This window comes from Thalassophryne amazonica, chromosome 3 (assembly GCF_902500255.1).
Source record: "Thalassophryne amazonica chromosome 3, fThaAma1.1, whole genome shotgun sequence".
Taxonomy (NCBI): domain Eukaryota; kingdom Metazoa; phylum Chordata; class Actinopteri; order Batrachoidiformes; family Batrachoididae; genus Thalassophryne; species Thalassophryne amazonica.
The window spans coordinates 62,023,539-62,041,829 of NC_047105.1; the positions used below are offsets into that span (position 1 = coordinate 62,023,539).

At 42.9% G+C, this 18,291-nt stretch overlaps 1 protein-coding gene across 1 annotated transcript in view; it reads right to left on the reverse strand.

Moving 5' to 3' along the window:
• il17rc (interleukin 17 receptor C) overlaps window positions 1–18,291 on the reverse strand; it is a 36,320-nt gene that overhangs the window by 17,777 nt on the left and 252 nt on the right. Inside the window, exons 2-10 of the mRNA XM_034166487.1 lie at window positions 17,968–18,217; window positions 17,498–17,717; window positions 6,809–6,909; window positions 6,613–6,724; window positions 6,493–6,534; window positions 6,290–6,411; window positions 6,144–6,200; window positions 6,006–6,069; window positions 844–1,073 (exon numbers count right to left, since the gene is read on the reverse strand). Coding sequence (XP_034022378.1) covers window positions 844–1,073; window positions 6,006–6,069; window positions 6,144–6,200; window positions 6,290–6,411; window positions 6,493–6,534; window positions 6,613–6,724; window positions 6,809–6,909; window positions 17,498–17,717; window positions 17,968–18,072 — 1,053 coding nt within the window. The 5' untranslated portion in view covers window positions 18,073–18,217. The remainder of the gene's footprint in view (window positions 1–843; window positions 1,074–6,005; window positions 6,070–6,143; window positions 6,201–6,289; window positions 6,412–6,492; window positions 6,535–6,612; window positions 6,725–6,808; window positions 6,910–17,497; window positions 17,718–17,967; window positions 18,218–18,291) is intronic.

Here is an 18,291-nt window from a genome sequence, read left to right on the forward strand (position 1 = left end):
CGATTCACACAAGTAAGGTCTAACCTTATTAACCCCCAGAGCAGGAGTGGTAAGGAAAAAGTCCTTCTGAGGAAGAAAACTCAAGCAGACCAGACTGTGGTCTGGACTGTGGGGTGACCCTCTGCTTGGGCCATGCTACAGACATAAATTACAGAAACAATTCACAAAACGAACATACAGGAAATGCTGTTGGTGCACAGGACAGGAGAGTTTCCAGCACAAATACACTCCCATCTCTGGATGGAGCTGCACCTTAAACAGAGAGAAAATACAATCAGGCCCCAGAAAGACAAGAAATACAGTATAATTTGCCAGCATTAAACAAGATAACAGAAGAAATACTAAGGTGATTGCTGGCCACTAGCCCTAAGCTTCACTAAAAGACCCAGAATTTAGGTAAAGTTGAGGCCGAGGCACGCTCCATTTCCTAATAAAATTAATTAAAAGAGTAAAAAGCGTAAAACAAAACTGTACCAGTATGCCAGCCATACGAAAGGGAAAATAAGTGCGTCTTAAGTCTGGACTTGAAAGTCTCCACAGAATCTGACTGTTTTATTGATGCAGGGGGATCATTCCACAGAACAAGGGCACGATAAGAGAAAGCTCTATGACCTGCAAATAATGTTGATAAGTAAAGTAAAAGTATTGATGTATTACTAATTATTTACTAAACTACAGGTTACACCCATCATGCCGCAAAATGCAAAAGGGGCTAGATCATCTCATTTCAGAACAGCTGGTTTGGTTTCTACAGACTCAGGCCAGATTTTTGTTGATGCTGCCTTCAAAGGATGCGGCCCCTGAATTGAGCCTCAGCCAATATTGAAGTAATCTTTGCCTTACCCAGCGTCCCTTGCTATTTTGTCTCCATGTGGCATTTGGCAGATGTTGTCTAAAACCCTTCATTTCCTTGCAGTTGCTGAAGTGCCATGGAGTCCTGTGACAAGGCCACACTTCAGCCTCCAGCCTGCAGGGAGCAGACAGGTTCCACGAAAGTATTGTACCATAATTGCTCATTTGACCCGGGACCACAAACACAGTCACATTCTTCCAAACGTTCCTTTGGAAGATATCTGTAGTGGGCACACAAAAGCATTGCAGAGATCAACAGCCTGAGTTCACCCAGTAAATCATCAATCTCCAAACATGTGACAGTCTGCATGTTTTCAACTCCACAAACATGGCACCAACACAAAAATCAGTCATTGCACTCTTTGAGTGTAATAACAAACATGCAGACATTTGGCCTTTCAGCCTTTACAACATCTCAAACCACGTATTTGCATTAGTCACCTGACAAACAGTCAGTATATTGTTATTATTGTCACTATTTTTGACACATATAAATCAGGGAGACTCACAAAAGACTGAATATTATGTTTTTCCATGTGATCATCAAAGTTAGGCAAACGTCACAGTCCATACTATAGTGTGAAAATTGGACCTGTCCTAATTCCCAAAGACACAGAAGTGTCTGTTTCGGAGACCTTAACCTAATCTTAACCAAACACAGTTTGTCATGAATATGCAAAGAATTAGGTGCGCTTTCTTTGTGAAAACAAACACCACAAAACAATACATTAGGTTCTAACAAGAATCACATCTAAATGATCAGATTCACATTCTGCAGTGCAACACCAGTTGGCTGTGACATCACTGGGCCGAAAGATTAGATCGTCGACTCAAGCAGTACTTAAGCAGGTGTGACATATGCTTTGGCGCTGGTCATGTAATATGTAGTCAAATCATGTTGGTGGTCATGTGTCATTCTGCAAAAAGAAACTCCTGCTGGTTGAAAGCTGTTATAGCTGGGATTACGAGGTCTGTCAATAAAGTAACGGTCCTTTTTATTTTTTTCAAAAACTATATGGATTTCATTCATATGTTTTTACGTCAGACATGCTTGAACCCTCATGCGCATGCGTGGGTTTTTCCACGCCTGTCGGTGACGTCATTCGCCTGTGAGCACTCCTTGTGGGAGGAGTCGTCCAGCCCCTCGTCGGAATTCCTTTGTCTGAGAAGTTGCTGAGAGACTGGTGCTTTGTTTGATCAAAATTTTTTCTAAACCTGTGAGACACATCGAAGTGGACACGGTTCGAAAAATGAAGCTGGTTTTCAGTGAAAATTTTAACGGCTGATGAGAGATTTTGAGGTGATGCTGTCGCTTTACGGACTTCCCACGGTGCGAGACGTCGTGCAGCACTCCCAGGCGCCGTCGTCAGCCTGTTTCAAGCTGAAACCTCCACATTTCAGGCTCTATTGATCCAGGACGTCGTGAGAGAACAGAGAAGTTTCAGAAGAAGTCAGTTTCAGCATTTTATCCGGATATTCCACTGTTAAAGGAGATTTTTTTAATGAAAGACGTGCGGACGGATTGCAGCGTCGGCTCGCAGCCGCCGCGACGCTCCGCCACAGGAAAAACACCTCTGTTGGAAGCCTTAAGGACAAGTTGGAACATGTCCAGCTGTTAAACAATTTCTCATATACTCACTCCACTGAAAGCCATCGAAAGCCGCCTGGATTTTACAAATGGTTATCAACACGGAGGTGTTTTTCCTGTGCCGCCGCACCGCGCCGGCTGCGTCCCGACGCGCGGACCCGTCCGCACGTCTTTCATTAAAAAAATCTCCTTTAACAGTGGAATATCTCTCTCAGCAACTTCTCAGACAAAGGAATTCCGATGAGGGGCTGGACGACTCCTCCCACAAGGAGTGCTCACAGGCGAATGACGTCACCGACAGGCGTGGAAAAACTCACGCATGCGCACGAGGGTTCAAGCATGTCTGACGTGAAAACATATGAATGAAATCCATATAGTTTTTGAAAAAAATAAAAAGGACCTATACTTTATTGACAGCCCTCGTATATATAAATACTATTATATAACGGCTGAGTGGTCCTTGTCATTTGATTGGTGCTTTGTATGTCACATGACATGGATTATTCATCCCATTTGTGTTGCATTGCATTTAGCGTGCAATTTGGTTCCATACGTTTTGTACCATTACACGCTGTGACCACTGCCCACTTGTGGGGTGGTGTTTAACTAAACATGGCGGAGTTTGTTTTGCTGACGGATTTGAAAGAGCTAATTGACATTGCTAATTCTTGTAACACACACACACACACACAAGCACGCACGCACGCACACACACACACACACACACACACACACACACACACACACACACACACACACAATTAGGATGAAAAGATGGACTGAGGAAGTACACAGAGTCTTCCTGTTGACACAGTTGACTGAGAACAATTTTGGACTCCTATTTAAAGTTAATGTTGGACTGTTAAGCAGCAGTGACATACACCAAAATGTAAGTCCCTTTTCTATTTATAAATTAATAAAATATCAAATGACAAGGATCTATTTTAGCCGTTGTATAAAACAATAATGAATATTTATACATTCTTCTAATGAATATTTAATTCGGTGAATGGTGGAATGTAAGATTCAACTTGGCTTCGCCTCGTTGAACAGAATAGTTCAGCTTTCACCTCATGAAATATTTGTACCATTGAACTCATAAACATTCATTATTTGTATATCAGAAGACGGACTTGTCACTGTTTAGGCCATTTTTGTGCAGTTTACATGCAAATCTTTGAGCTCGGGAACTTACTTTGCAGGCGGAGGGGGATTTTGGGGAGAGGCTGGAGGGACGTCTGGGTTGGGGAGCACTTTGGGAGATTTCCTACCTCAATGACTGATCTAGTTGCAAGTGACAGAGTGGGTGTTCTGCAGTGACAAGAGAAAACGGTCGCTATGTTGCCAGCTAGGCAGGGCCAAAATAGGTGAGAAGTCTATTTAATGCAAATGCTGAGCGACTCGACATGGCAGCTGCCAGTCTGAGTAAATAGGCAGCGTGATGTCAGCTGGCTGTTTGCCTGAACAAAATAAACCAAGATGGTGGAAAACACTCTGAAACATCTGTATTTCTGTATAAAGCGCATATGTTTGCCAATTCTCCTCATACGTTTTGAATAATTTAGCAAGAAATTAACACTTTTAAATCTAAAAACACTGTTTTTGTAACCAGATAGTTTATCTGAAGTGATTTACAAGACATCTTATGGAGGTGTTAGCATGCTAACTAGCGATACAGTAACATCACTATAAAAGATGATGAACTGAAACAAATCAAGTGAACTTTGGTTCGTGAAGCAGTCAAGCATGGGGGAAAAATTCAGTGACAATCTCAGGCTTTTCTGTCTTTTATAATCTATCATTAAATGCTGTGCACATTAATGGTAAGTAACCATGAGGTGGGTACACATCAAGCGACAAATACTAATTGCTTATCACCAGTGGTGGCCACAGTTACGCTAATCCACTAACTGCTAATTAGCGAAGATAACATTTCATGGGCCGATTAGCTTTTCAGCTAACTGAAAAGCGAGTGAATATGACGGTCAAACAAATTTGTAAGCCCTAAAATCATACATGTTAGTTCCTGTTTATGAATGCAGAGAGCTAACTAACACTTCCGGTTCACAGGTCAAAGCACACAAGCACTGGTAAGAAGACAAGAAGTTATACTGTGGACAAAAATGGTATGCAAGCAGCTCAAAAGTCAGTATTTTTATTTATTTATTTGTGAACGCAATACGGGTGAGCTGCAGCTCAGTTAAAGGTTTATAAATATATAATATAGAGATAAACTGTGACTTCTAATACTGCAATTTACTGCTTAAGATAAAGATGATGACAGTGTTTGGGGCTTTATTTTTTATTTTTTTATTTTTTGTGCATTTGTTTTGTGTGTGTAATCACCTTTGAATTTACCCACCAGCCCCTGCATCACTTAAACCTGAAACTGGCTTATCAGTAGCCGAGATTGTAATCTGATGTGGCCGTGATCGAGTCAATACTAAAAGTTAGCAGTTAGCAGTAACTTCTGCTAAATTTTTTTAGTGGTTTTCGGTTTTGCGTTATAAAAGTTAACTGTTCAGTTAGCAGTTTAATGGTTATCGAAGCTAGCATTTCGGTTAGCTGTGCCCACCACTGCTTCACCCTCAGAGTGCTGCTGTCATTGGACCGACCTCTCTGCTATTTTAGCATTGTGGGATAGGTCGCCCACAGATTGAGCTCGCAGGGCTACTTTCACCACCCTGCTCAGCGTGCCGCTCTCGTTGGAGCAACAACAAACAGAATGTGTCTATTCCCAGATAGATCTCTTTCAGTGCAGCTTCTTGTTCTTACTTTAACCCGAAGTTAACACCCAAGTCTTTCATCGCCAACTGTGAATAGTAATGAAAACATTCCAATCGCATCTTTCGGAACTCTTCTGCATCAAGCTCCATTGTGTCAATGTTTACAATGTGCTTGAACACTAACAGGTGAAGTTGCTCATAAACTTCAAGTTTCTTAAATACTGATTATAGCCACTCTTAAAACTACAGTTATCTTTATAATTTTATTACTGGTAAATTTTAAAATTTATTTAGATGAGATATACTCATTATCTCACAGGAATATACCACAGTTATCTGGGAACTACTTTTTGCGCAGGAATTCATCAAGCATGTTGGCCGCGGGCGCGTACAGAATACAGTTGTTCGGCCATAACAAGAGGGTCCACTTTTAGCTTGCCATAAGCTAAGGTAGTGGCGCACGTGAGAGTGTGCCACTGCTTATCACTCTCATTTGACAGTAGGGTAGTCTACTCTGCTTCAGGTCTTCCTCATATAAATCAAAAAATGCTGAAGGAGTTTTTCCTTTCCACTGTCACCAAAGTGCTTTTTAATGGGGGTGGGTAACTTCTCGACTTTACTCGCGTATAGCATGTTGATGTAACTAATGATGTGACACTGAACAGAATTGAATTGAGTCTCTATTGATTGATTGATTGTTGAAGCATCTGGTCAGGATCCCAAATGTTCTCAGTATGACCCACAACCATATCTCCCTCTGCCTCTATTCAACACAGCTGTTTGCCATGTGACACCAGAATCGATGTGATTAAAAAAAGCATGCTTGTCAGGCTTCTCACCGGTGTTTAAGAAGGGGCAGATTAAAGAGCGTCTTGACCTCTGGTATTCTTCATCCCACCATACCTGCAGCACACGTTGGGTCAGATAAATCTGTACAACTGTGACATGGTAACAGTAACAAATCATGATGTTCATACCTGAAGACATACGCAGGGTGTCACCAGATTTAATGGAATGGTCAAATTGGTCCATCGCTGCCAAACAAACAAGCACTTTATTGTCAGCAAGGGTCCAACCCGCTGCTAAAATGAGTCATTGATTAAAAACAATAGAAAATTCAAACCTGGCACTTTCCATTCTGCTCATACTGAAGGCACATAGAAGAGAGGAGGCTCTTATTCTTGGCAGCAACTTGCAACTCCACCTGATTCATATCATGGTTAATTAAGCTATTCAGTCTGGGTGCTGGCAAGACAAAAGGAAACACGGGTTTATCTTTTAGTGGATCCAAAGATAAGTGAATATATGGATTGTGGGCAGATTTACCATCACACTCTTCAACACGCTCCAGCGTCTCCAGGGAGCACACTGACGAGAAACAGGATTATGAGTCATGCATTCCAGAGAAGAAAATTTGTTAATACACTGAGAGGCCGTAAATGATACCTGTATCTAAGGACGGTACAGCAATGATTTGCAGATGTGATGATTTGGAAGTATGAACAAAAACCTGACTGCTGAAGGAAACCCCAACAGGGTTAAGAATCACCATAGAAATCTGCAGGAAACACAAATGTACATCTTAGAAAACATTTTGATTAGAAAGCTGGAAGTGAGGAAGGTCAGAGTTAAGAGAATGTACCTGAGCCTGACGTTCCAGAGCAGCTGAATGATTTACTGTAAACTCCACCTTCTTGCATGTAGGCAGGGTGACTGCTGTGTTGTAGCAAACTGTCACAGCTCCTGTCGCAACAGAAGCAGCATATCAGTGACTGCGCATGGTAATATACAATGTGCACACTTCATTATGTCTGGGATCAGACATAATGAATGAATATCTTTCAAGTTATTGCTCTGTTAGACACATATGTTCTACTTCCCAGTCACACATTTCCATTCATAGGGGAAAAATGCAAAATCACACCAAGTATTTTTGTCTAATGTTTCATCAGAATATCAAATCTGCCCTTAAAGAAAACACAGTCAGTTTAGTCAAATCTAAGTGAGATAAAAGGACTTGATTTTAGATTAGCTTGTTAAGGGAAAAAGCCACTGAAACATCTTCTTTTTTGGTCACATCAGAGGCATAACCAGCTTTTTTTGGCTCACCATATGCCTTTTGTGCTTCTGTGTTGTTTGTAAAAGATGTGACATTTCCCAATACTACAAACTCAAAATACAAAAAGTTGGAATGGTATGGAATATGGTAATCAAGCCAAACGAAACCTAAACTAAACTAAACAAAACACGTTGATCTTGACATTTGCTTTGCCGACAGAATGTACCCAAAATATTTAATGTTTTGTGCAGTCAACTTAATTTAATTTGTTAATATACATCTATTCCTGCATTTCTGACCTGCAACACCTTCCAAAATAGTTGAAAGGAGCCAATTTAAGGCTAGTAATGTGGTTTAAAAAAATAATGATTATTGATGACTCTGATAAGACTGAAATGATGGTCCTTGGTCCAGTGAGTTAGCCTAGGCACGTGTGTCATACATCTCACTGACAAAGTGAGGAACCTTGGGGTAATTTTTGATCCTACATTGTCCTTTGACTGCTTTCTTCCACCTGCGAAATATAGCAAAGATTCATCGCATCCTGTCTATGGCTGATGCTGAGACCCTGATTCATGCGTTTGTCTCTTCTAGATTAGACTACAGCAATGTTCTATTTTCTGGTTGACCTCAGTCCAGCATTAGGGGTCTCCAATTGGTTCAAAATGCTTCTGTCAGACATTTGACACAAAGCAGAAAGTGTGACCATATTACACCTATTTTGGTATCTCTTCTCTGGCTTCCTGTCCCTGTGAGATCAGATTTTAAGGTTTTGCTACTAGCCTATAAAATTGTTCACGGACTGGCACCTCCCTACTTAGCTGACAAAATTAAACCCTACGTACCGGCTCGGGCTTTGCGTTCTCAGGGTGCAGGACTACTTTGTGTCCCTAGGGTGGATAAAAAGTCTGCGGGTCACAGAGCTTTCTCTTATCGTCCCCCTGTTCTGTGGAATGATCTCCCTGCATCAATAAAACAGTCATTCTGTAGAGACTTTCAAGTCTAGACTTAAGGCGCACTTTCTCTTTTGTGTGGCTAGCATACTGGCATAGTATGTTACTGTGCGTTTTATCATTTTAAATTCATTTCATTAGGAAATGGAGCGTGCTGTGGCCTCAACTTTATCTAAATTCTGGGTCTTTTAGTGAAGCTTAGGGCTAGTGGCCGGCAATGACGTTAGAATGTCTTCTGTTTTTCTTGTTGCTTAATACTGACAAATTACACTGTATTTGTTGTCTTTCTGAAGCCTGATTCTGTTTTTTCTCTCTGTTTGAGGTGCGGCTCCCATCCAGAGATGGGAATGGTGTCTGTTTTTGTAACCCTCCTGTCCTGTGCACCGGCAACATTTCCCGTATATTTGTTTTGTGAATTGTTTTGTAAATTTTGTTGGCAGCATGGCCCAAGCAGAGGGTCACCCCTTTGCGTCTGGTCTGCTTGAAGTTTGGAGGAATTTCAATGTGTAAAGGGCAAGGGCACAAGCCTAAGCTGAACACCCGTGATCTCAGAAGGCATTGCATCTAAAACTGATATTCATCAATAGCTGATATAAGCACATGGCCAAGGGACTACTCTGGGAAACCTTTGTCAAGCACTACAATATGGAGTTACTTTCTGAAATATCAATTAAAACTTGCAACAAGTGTGCAAAAAAAGAAGCTTTATGTTAACCTTGTCCAGAAGCGTTGTTGGCTTCTCTGGACTTAGAGACATCTGGGTTGTACCATTACACAATGGAAATGTGTCTTGTGGTCAGACGAATGTGCTCCAGACCGAAGACAAAAAAGGACCACCCAGAGTACAAAAAATCATGGTCTATCATGGTATGGGGTTGTGTCATTGTCCTTGGCAAAATTAATTTCCCTTCTGTCATGATAGTATTAATGCAGAAAAGTACTTTGAGATCTTAAAGCAACATATGCTGCCCTCAAGACATCTTTTTCAGGGACGTCCAAGCATTTTTCTACAAGACAAAGCAAAACCATATTCTGCACACATTACAAATGCTTGGCTGTGGAAAAAGAGGGTATGGGTATTGGACTGACTTGCAGTCCTGACCTTTCCCCAATAGACTGTGTGGAAAATGTTGGGGGGGCAACAACAATGGCCCAGTACTGTTGCATACCTGAAGATGTGTTTGCAAGAAGAATGTGACAAAATAAACAAGGCAGTCCGAGATAGCAGACTTCACAACCACTCACACATCGAGCCGATATGGCAATCATGACACATTCTGTGAAAATTTTATTTGTTGTTCATTTTTTTTTTTTTTTTTTTTTTAATAAAGAACTCTGGTCACTACTGGTCATTTTGACACAAATATATTCAACTCATGTCAAGTCTGGCATTGGTTTATGACTAAATAAATGACTGATTGCACTTGTACAATCATACAAAACTATATGTTCATAAAACATACGTGTGCAAATGACTTTTGATAATCCTATACATATATGGATCCATCCACTATTATCCTTCAAAAAATACAGGTAATTGTTTTAGTTTTTTATTTTAAATGGTAAATGGACATTTATATAGCGCTTTTCCATCTGCATCAGATGCTCAAAGCGCTTTACACATCAATGCCTCACATTCACCCCAATGTCAGGCTGCTGCCATGCAAGGAACTACACACTGGGAGCAACTAGGGGATTAAGGACCTTGCTCAAGGGCCCTTAGTGATTTTCCGGTGAGGCTGGGATTTGAACCGAGGATCCTCTGGTCTCAAGCCCAACGCTTTACCACTAGACCATCACCTCCCCTAATTTTTTTGGTCCGTTAATACATATCTGTGGTTTCAGTGGCTAGTTACACTCCATTGTTTGTATTAACACATGCGGAAACACACACAAACAGCCAAATAGACACACAGAGCCACTAAAAACATTATTTCAGAAGTAATAATAAAAAAACACCTGGACCCATAATTCACAAAGCATCCTAAGGCTGAAAGTAGCTCTTAGGGCCCCTTCACACATAGCATGAATGAGGCTGAAGGGCGCACGAAGGAGGAATCATCTGCCATTCATGAAAAATCGTAGCTGCCCCGAATGCCTCGTACAGCAGTCGTCACAACCATTTGTGCACAGCACATGCACTCCACATTTGCATGCTGCTCGCTGTGGAAACCCATTCAATTGGCGGGCAAGATGAGGTCACACTGCCATCTATCATGTTTGCAGCATTTGCACAGCGTGTCAAACGCAAGTTGGACATATCGTGCTGCAGGTCTGACATATCATGCTGCGCCCGAGGAGCTGCACAATTTGATTGGCCATGTTGAACCATGGCCAAATGGCGTGATTGAGGCAGCCTTCACACCAGCTGCCGAAAGGCGTTGAATTCCAGACAAATAGCCATTTGACCCACTCTCAGCTGAAGTCAGCCAAATTCCAGGTGCCACTCACGAACATCCAACACCACTTGCTGGGCACTTAGAAAAGGCGGGGCTATTTGCAACTCCTGGCACGATAGTGGAGTGCAGATGACCACATTCGCCGCCTGGACCATCGATTACCTCACTGACCGCCCGCAGTACGTGTGGCTGCGCAGCTGTCAGTCTGAGGTGGTAAGGTGCAGCACCGGGGCCCACCAGGGCACCATCCTCGCCTTTCCTTTTCACCCTTTACACCTCGGACTTCACCTACAACACAGACAGCTGCCATCTCCAGAAGTTCTCTGATGACTCCGCCATTGTGGGTCGCAACCACTTGTGTCTCAACACCAGTAAGATGAAGGAGATGGTGATCGACTTCAGGAGGAAACCACCACCTCACCCACTGGTAAACATCCAGGGGAGTTCATAGAGACAGCGGACAGTTTCAAATACCTGGGTGTTCACCTCAACAACAAACTGGACTGGACTGATGCCCTGTACAAGAAAGGCCAGAGTCGCCTTCACCTCCTGAGGAGACTGAGATCCTTTGGAGTGAGCAGGCCTCTGCTTAAGACCTTCTATGACTCTGTTGTAGCCTCTGCTCTCCTCTATGCTGTCGTCTGTTGGGCCCCGGGCAGCACAGAGCAGGAGAGAAAGAGACTGAATAAGCTGGTCAGGAAGTCCAGCTTTGTCCTGGGCTGTCCTCTGGACTCTCTGGAGGAGGAGGGTGTTAGCCAAGTTCAAATCCATCATGAACAACTCCTCTCACCCTCTGCAACGGACTGTAGTGGAGCTGAGCAGCTCCTTCAGTGACAGACTGAGGCACCCTCACTGCAAGAAGGAACGATACCGCAGGTCGTTCCTCCCTGCTGCTGTCAGGCTGTACAATAACACTGTGAAATAACCACATGCCATAATATATCCACAAATCACGTGCATTATTAATATGTCCACAAATCATGTGCAATAACAACTCGTTTACAAAGCCCAGCACTGATGTCAGCTTATCACATCTAAATTCCACTTCACATATTGTAAATAAGATGCTCCTATTTTTTTTTCCAATTCCAATCATGTTTATATATGCATATGTACTTATATATATATATATATATATATATATATATATACACACTCAACAAAAATATAAACGCAACACTTCTGGTTTTGCTCCCATTTTGTATGAGATGAACTGAAAGATCTAAAACTTTTTCCACATACACAATATCACCATTTCCCTCAAATATTGTTCACAAACCAGTCTAAATCTGTGATAGTGAGCACTTCTCCTTTGCTGAGATAATCCATCCCACCTCACAGGTGTGCCATATCAAGATGCTGATTAGACACCATGATTAGTGCACAGGTGTGCCTTAGACTGCCCACAATAAAAGGCCACTTTGAAAGGTGCAGTTTTGTTTTATTGGGGGGGATACCAGTCAGTATCTGGTGTGACCACCATTTGCCTCATGCAGTGCAACACATCTCCTTCGCATAGAGTTGATCAGGTTGTCAATTGTGGCCTGTGGAATGTTGGTCCACTCCTCTTCAATGGCTGTGCAAAGTTGCTGGATATTGGCAGGAACTGGTACACGCTGTCGTATACGTCGGTCCAGAGCATCCCAAACATGCTCAATGGGTGACATGTCCGGTGAGTATGCTGGCCATGCAAGAACTGGGACATTTTCAGCTTCCAAGAATTGTGTACAGATCCTTGCAACATGGGGCCGTGCATTATCCTGCTGCAACATGAGGTGATGTTCTTGGATGTATGGCACAACAATGGGCCTCAGGATCTCGTCACGGTATCTCTGTGCATTCAAAATGCCATCAATAAAATGCACCTGTGTTCTTCGTCCATAACAGATGCCTGCCCATACCATAACCCCACCGCCACCATGGGCCACTCGATCCACAACATTGACATCAGAAAACCGCTCACCCACACGACGCCACACACGCTGTCTGCCATCTGCCCTGAACAGTGTGAACCGGGATTCATCCGTGAAGAGAACACCTCTCCAACGTGCCAAACGCCAGCGAATGTGAGCATTTGCCCACTCAAGTCTGTTACGACGAAGAACTGGAGTCAGGTCGAGACAACGATGAGGACGACGAGCATGCAGATGAGCTTCCCTGAGACGGTTTCTGACAGTTTGTGCAGAAATTCTTTGGTTATGCAAACCGATTGTTTCAGCAGCTGTCCGAGTGGCTGGTCTCAGACGATCTTGCAGGTGAACATGCTGGATGTGGAGGTCCTGGGCTGGTGTGGTTACACGTGGTCTGCGGTTGTGAGGCTGGTTGGATGTACTGCCAAATTCTCTGAAACGCCTTTGGAGACGGCTTATGGTGGAGAAATGAACATTCAATACACGAGCAACAGCTCTGGTTGACATTCCTGCTGTCAGCATGCCAATTGCACGCTCCCTCAAATCTTGCGACATCTGTGGCATTGTGCTGTGTGATAAAACTGCACCTTTCAGAGTGGCCTTTCATTGTGGGCAGTCTAAGGCACACCTGTGCACTAATCATGGTGTCTAATCAGCATCTTGATATGGCACACCTGTGAGGTGGGATGGATTATCTCAGCAAAGGAGAAGTGCTCACTATCACAGATTTAGACTGGTTTGTGAACAATATTTGAGGGAAATGGTGATATTGTGTATGTGGAAAAAGTTTTAGATCTTTGAGTTCATCTCATACAAAATGGGAGCAAAACCAAACGTGTTGCGTTTATATTTTTGTTGAGTATATATATATTCTATTTCTACCTCATTTTCTTATTTTATTGTTTTGCTAAAAGTATTATTATTATTGCTTATCCTTTCCTTGCACATGCTGTTTGATGCACATTTTCCTCTACTCGCACGCATCTTGTGTGTTTTTTAAGAGCTGATGTAACGTGAATTTCTCCACTGTGAGATCAATAAAGTCTTATCTTATCTTCAAGCTGGGTGTGAAAATTGTCTAAGTGCTACACGAGTGCAATGTTACCAAGCAACACATATGGGTGTGACTCCGCCGGCCCCCCCACCACACACACACACACACACACACACACATAAATGACATGTCAGAGTGCGCTGTGTTCCCCCCAACACAAATGGCTTGTGGAGTGTGTCGTCGTCGTCCCCCATCCCCCCCACACACACCATAATCCCGCATTGTCAGGTGTGGCTGAGGGTCCTGGAGTGCAATCACTGTCCAGCTGGAACAGCTGACCAATCCGTACTGCAACTCAGCTGGAGAACACATAACGTGCAGTGAACATGACAACACTCCACGCAATGCACATGTATGGGCGGGCGTTCGTGCTCTCATGGCATGCTGATAATTACATACAGACACGATCACATGAGGACCAGCCAGCATTTGAGCGCGCACGGCACAGTGTGAAATTAATGAGCTGGCTGGGCAGACTGATATCACTTCCACCACGTAAATTGTAGTTTACATGACAGACAGAAAGAGTGGAAGATAAATAAAACAAATAAGGGTAAAGGCGTGAAGTCATTCATGTGTGATTGCTTTGCTCATACGCTTTGCTGTGGACATACAGCGCCTGTCAGCTGACTGCCGACTGACTGTCAGCTGGACCTGACCGTGCATGCAAGGTATTAAATTAAAAACACAGACACCAGACAGACGCATGACAAAAAATAATAATACATACAACAACTACATACATAAAATAAAAATCACAGCACAAAGGAACACAGAGTGAGCCTTTTTTCTGCGAGCCGACGAGGTCCACAGACAAAGGTGGGCGACCTGCAGCTTTTCACATATATGTGCTCGCAAGTCACAGCTGGAGAACACCTGCAGTGGCATTTAGAACATGACTGCGCATAACTTCACTGTGAGGAGCGGACATCGGCATGCTGTCCTCACATGGAAATAAATTAAAACACATATTCCAAAATGTGAATCAGCTGCAAATTGTGAATTATCCACAAACTGTGAATTGCAAAACATGAATACTGAAAAAATATCTCCCGAAACGTGAAAGCACATCTTGCAACATTTAAATTTCTTCGCAATTTGGTGTATGTGCTTGGCTGAGAAGCCAGTGGTGTGAAGCTATCATCTGTGGGATTATGACTGCCTGCCTCTCACTTCATTGCAGCACAAGGCTTTGCACTGTCCCTCGACTTGCACATGTATTGACTCTTTCATGTTCCCTATTAGTGGGTGAACAATCCACCGCTTGGTGAATTCTGCTTCATGATGATATGAAGAGTCGACATCGAAAGATCAAAAAGCATGGCTTGTGGCAGCCAAGCTATGAAGGCTTGGCCGCCACAAGCCAGTTATCCCTGTGGTAACTTTTCTGATGCCTCCTGCTTAAAACCCAAAAAGTCAGAAGGATTGTGAGGCCCCGGTCTGTATTCATACTGAAAATCAAGATCAAGCAAGCTGTTGCCCTTCTGCTCCACAGGAGGTTTCTGTCCTTCCTAAACTCACCTTAGGACACCTGCTTTACTGTTTGACAGGTGTACCGCGCTAGACAAACTCCCACCTGCCACTATCCCCGAAGTGGGTTATGCTGAGCGCGGCTGGGCATTTGGCACCAGAAGCGAGAGCCTGCACGGGGATCGGCTCATGGGGTGTAGTGTACCCCCCCTTTTTTTTTTTGAAGAAAGGGTTTGCGATCAAGACTTCCTGAAGTAATTCTTCCATGAACTGAAATCCGTAAACTACTTAACTTACATTTTGGGAGACCTGTATTCATGTTTTATGGGTTATATTTTTTATGGGATATTTTATTCACAGTTTTCAGCAAAATTACAGGTCGCGGATATTCATGGTTTGTATAAATTTTCATTAATGGTTTGTGGATAATTTACGATTTTCAGCAGATTCATGTTTTGGGGGTCAACAGACCTGCGTTCATGTTTCAGGAGATGTTTTTTCAGCATTCACATTTTGCAATTGATGGTTTGCGAATAATTCAGGATTTGAGCCGAGTCACATTTTGGGAGTTAAGAGCTCTCTGAGAGGACTGAGATTCTTTGTGAATACACCATCTCTTGATAACCTCAGTGCCAAAATGGCTTTTAATTGTTGTGAGAAGGAATCGCAGCATTCCAAACTTATTAAATGCTTTGGCGCATCAGTCAATCAATGCCGGAATGGATGTACGAGGTCTGTTAGAAAAGTATCCGACCTTATTATTTTTTTCAAAAACCATATGGATTTGAATCACTTGTGATTACTTCAGACATGCTTGAACCCTCGTGGGCATGCAAGAGTTTTTTCACACCTGTCGGTTACGTCATTCGCCTGTGGGCAGTCTTTGAGTGAGGAGTGGCCTACCCTCTCGTCGTTTTTTTCATTGTTTAGGAATGGCTCAGAGACTGCTGCTTTGTTTGATCAAAATTTTTTCAAAAACTGTAAGGCACAACTGAGTGGACACCATTCGATAAATTCAGCTGGTTTTCTGTAAAAATGTTAACGGCTGATGAGAGATTTTGGTCTGTAAGTGTCGCTTTAAGGATGGCCCACAGCACCTGACGGCGATCTGCGCTCCGAGGCGGCGTTGTCTCGCTGTTTCAAGCTGAAAACTTCCACATTTGAGGCTCTGTTCACCCAGGTCATCGTCAGAGAACAGAGAAGTTTCAGAAGAGGTCGGCAAGAGGAGTTTATGCGGACATTCCACTGTTAAAGGAGATTTTGTAATGAAAGAACGTGCAGGCAGATTCGCATGTCGGGCCGGACCCGACCGCGGAGGGTTGCGACAGGAAAAACACCTCCATTGGAAACCTTAATGGACAAATTGGAACATGCCCAGCTGTTAAACAATTTCTCAGATACTCACTTGTTGAAAGCCATCAAAAGCCGCCTAAATTTTACAAATGGTTTTCAACACGGAGGTGTTTTTCCTGTTGCGGCGCAGACGGATTTGCGTCGTCGTCACGGAACTGACTCGGCGAATTTGCCCGCACGTTCTTTCATTACAAAATCTCCTTTAACAGTGGAATGTCCGCATAAACTCCTCTCGGATATCCCTCACAGGTCCTGAAAAATTTTTGATAAAGCAACGGGCGCCGTCTCTAGCAACGTCTCAGACAAGGGATTTCAGCCGAGAGGGCTGGACCAGTGCTACTCAAAGCCTGCCCACAGGCGGATGACGTCACCGACATGCGTGAAAAAACTCACGCATGCGCACGAGGGTTCAAGCATGTCTGGTGTAATCGCACGTGACTCAAATCCATATAGTTTTTTTTTTATTTTTTTTTTATAAAACTGTCGGTTTCTTTTCTAATAGACCTCGTATATTAACAAATGACATGAAGCTGACCACATAAAATATTAAACATCATGGGTTCCTACTGTCTGCATTGAAATAAAAGTCACATTAAATGTAAGAATCATTGCTTTTCATTTTTTTTTTTTTGCATTTGTCATATCATCCCAACTTTTTTCTGATTTGAGGTTGTATCAAGTGTCTGCCATGTATTGTTAGGATGTTATTGTTTTCACACACACACACATGCAAAACCAAGATGACATTGTCCTGTGTAGTGTGTACACAGTGCCCGGACACAGAAACTTAATCTGTCTGGCAGCCAGGTCGGGTCAAGTGGAAGCATGTGCTTGTGCCATGTGCTGCCACATCAACAGCAATATAGAAATGATTTGGTATTCCCCACATCTGAAAGCAACCATCTGTCTGCTGCAGCCAGGTGAAACGTGGGTGTTACCTTGGCTTTCTCCAGCTGCTGGGGTCCTCAACACTGAGGCACCTGCACTCTGGATTGTGCCAATTGAATCATGACACATTCTACAACATGTCAAGCACAGTGTGAAGATGATTGGATTTGGATTAATCACTTAAAACATAGAAATCAGTGGGATGCTGCTGTCAGTAACGGGTTGCATGTAGCGTCGGTTTGCACCTTTTGGATTGTCCTCACTGTAATCCTCATCATCATGCCCAGTAGAGCCCTTGTTGTCCATGTCTGTGCTCAGACGGATGTCTACCAGCAGACATAATGCACATGGACCTCTGCCCTTACAACACAGAGCAGCCTGTGCCATCAGGTTTCTGACATGCATGACATTATCCAGTGGCACATTTAGAGGCATCTCATCTTTCATAGTGCAATCAGACAAACCCTAATGGAAACACAAAGTAGAAAAAATATATTTTTAAATGTCACCCTTTGTGTTTGTATGAAGTGCATTGTGCAAAGCTGGCAGGTGGCTATCCGCTTGGATTAAATATTTAAGGTCAGTGATAATGCAAATTAAAACCAAGCCACATCAGCATGGAAAGGAAATTAAAAGTGAAAAGTGTCAACAAGAACTGTGTGTACAGGAAATTTCAGCATGGGGCCTATCAGACATTAGAAACATCTGCGCTCACCTGTGAGCAAATGACTTGTCTGTTGTAGCCAATCATCTTCAATCCAAAGACTGCAGTGTTTAGGGTCAGTAAAACACACACAGTCGACCATCTGGCAAGAAACATTATGTCTGAGGACACTCTAAAATGTAGGTCCTAAAGTATCCTCCTCCGCAAGGACCGACATGAAAAGTTTCTTCACAAAATCCAACAATTTTCTCCACATGCTGACTTCAGATTGCACAATATCTTGGTATCTCGAAGCTTCACACTGGTGACAATGACAGTGAGTAAAACTTTAGATTAAATCCAAATATTTTAAACTGGCTCAAACAGTCAAGTTAA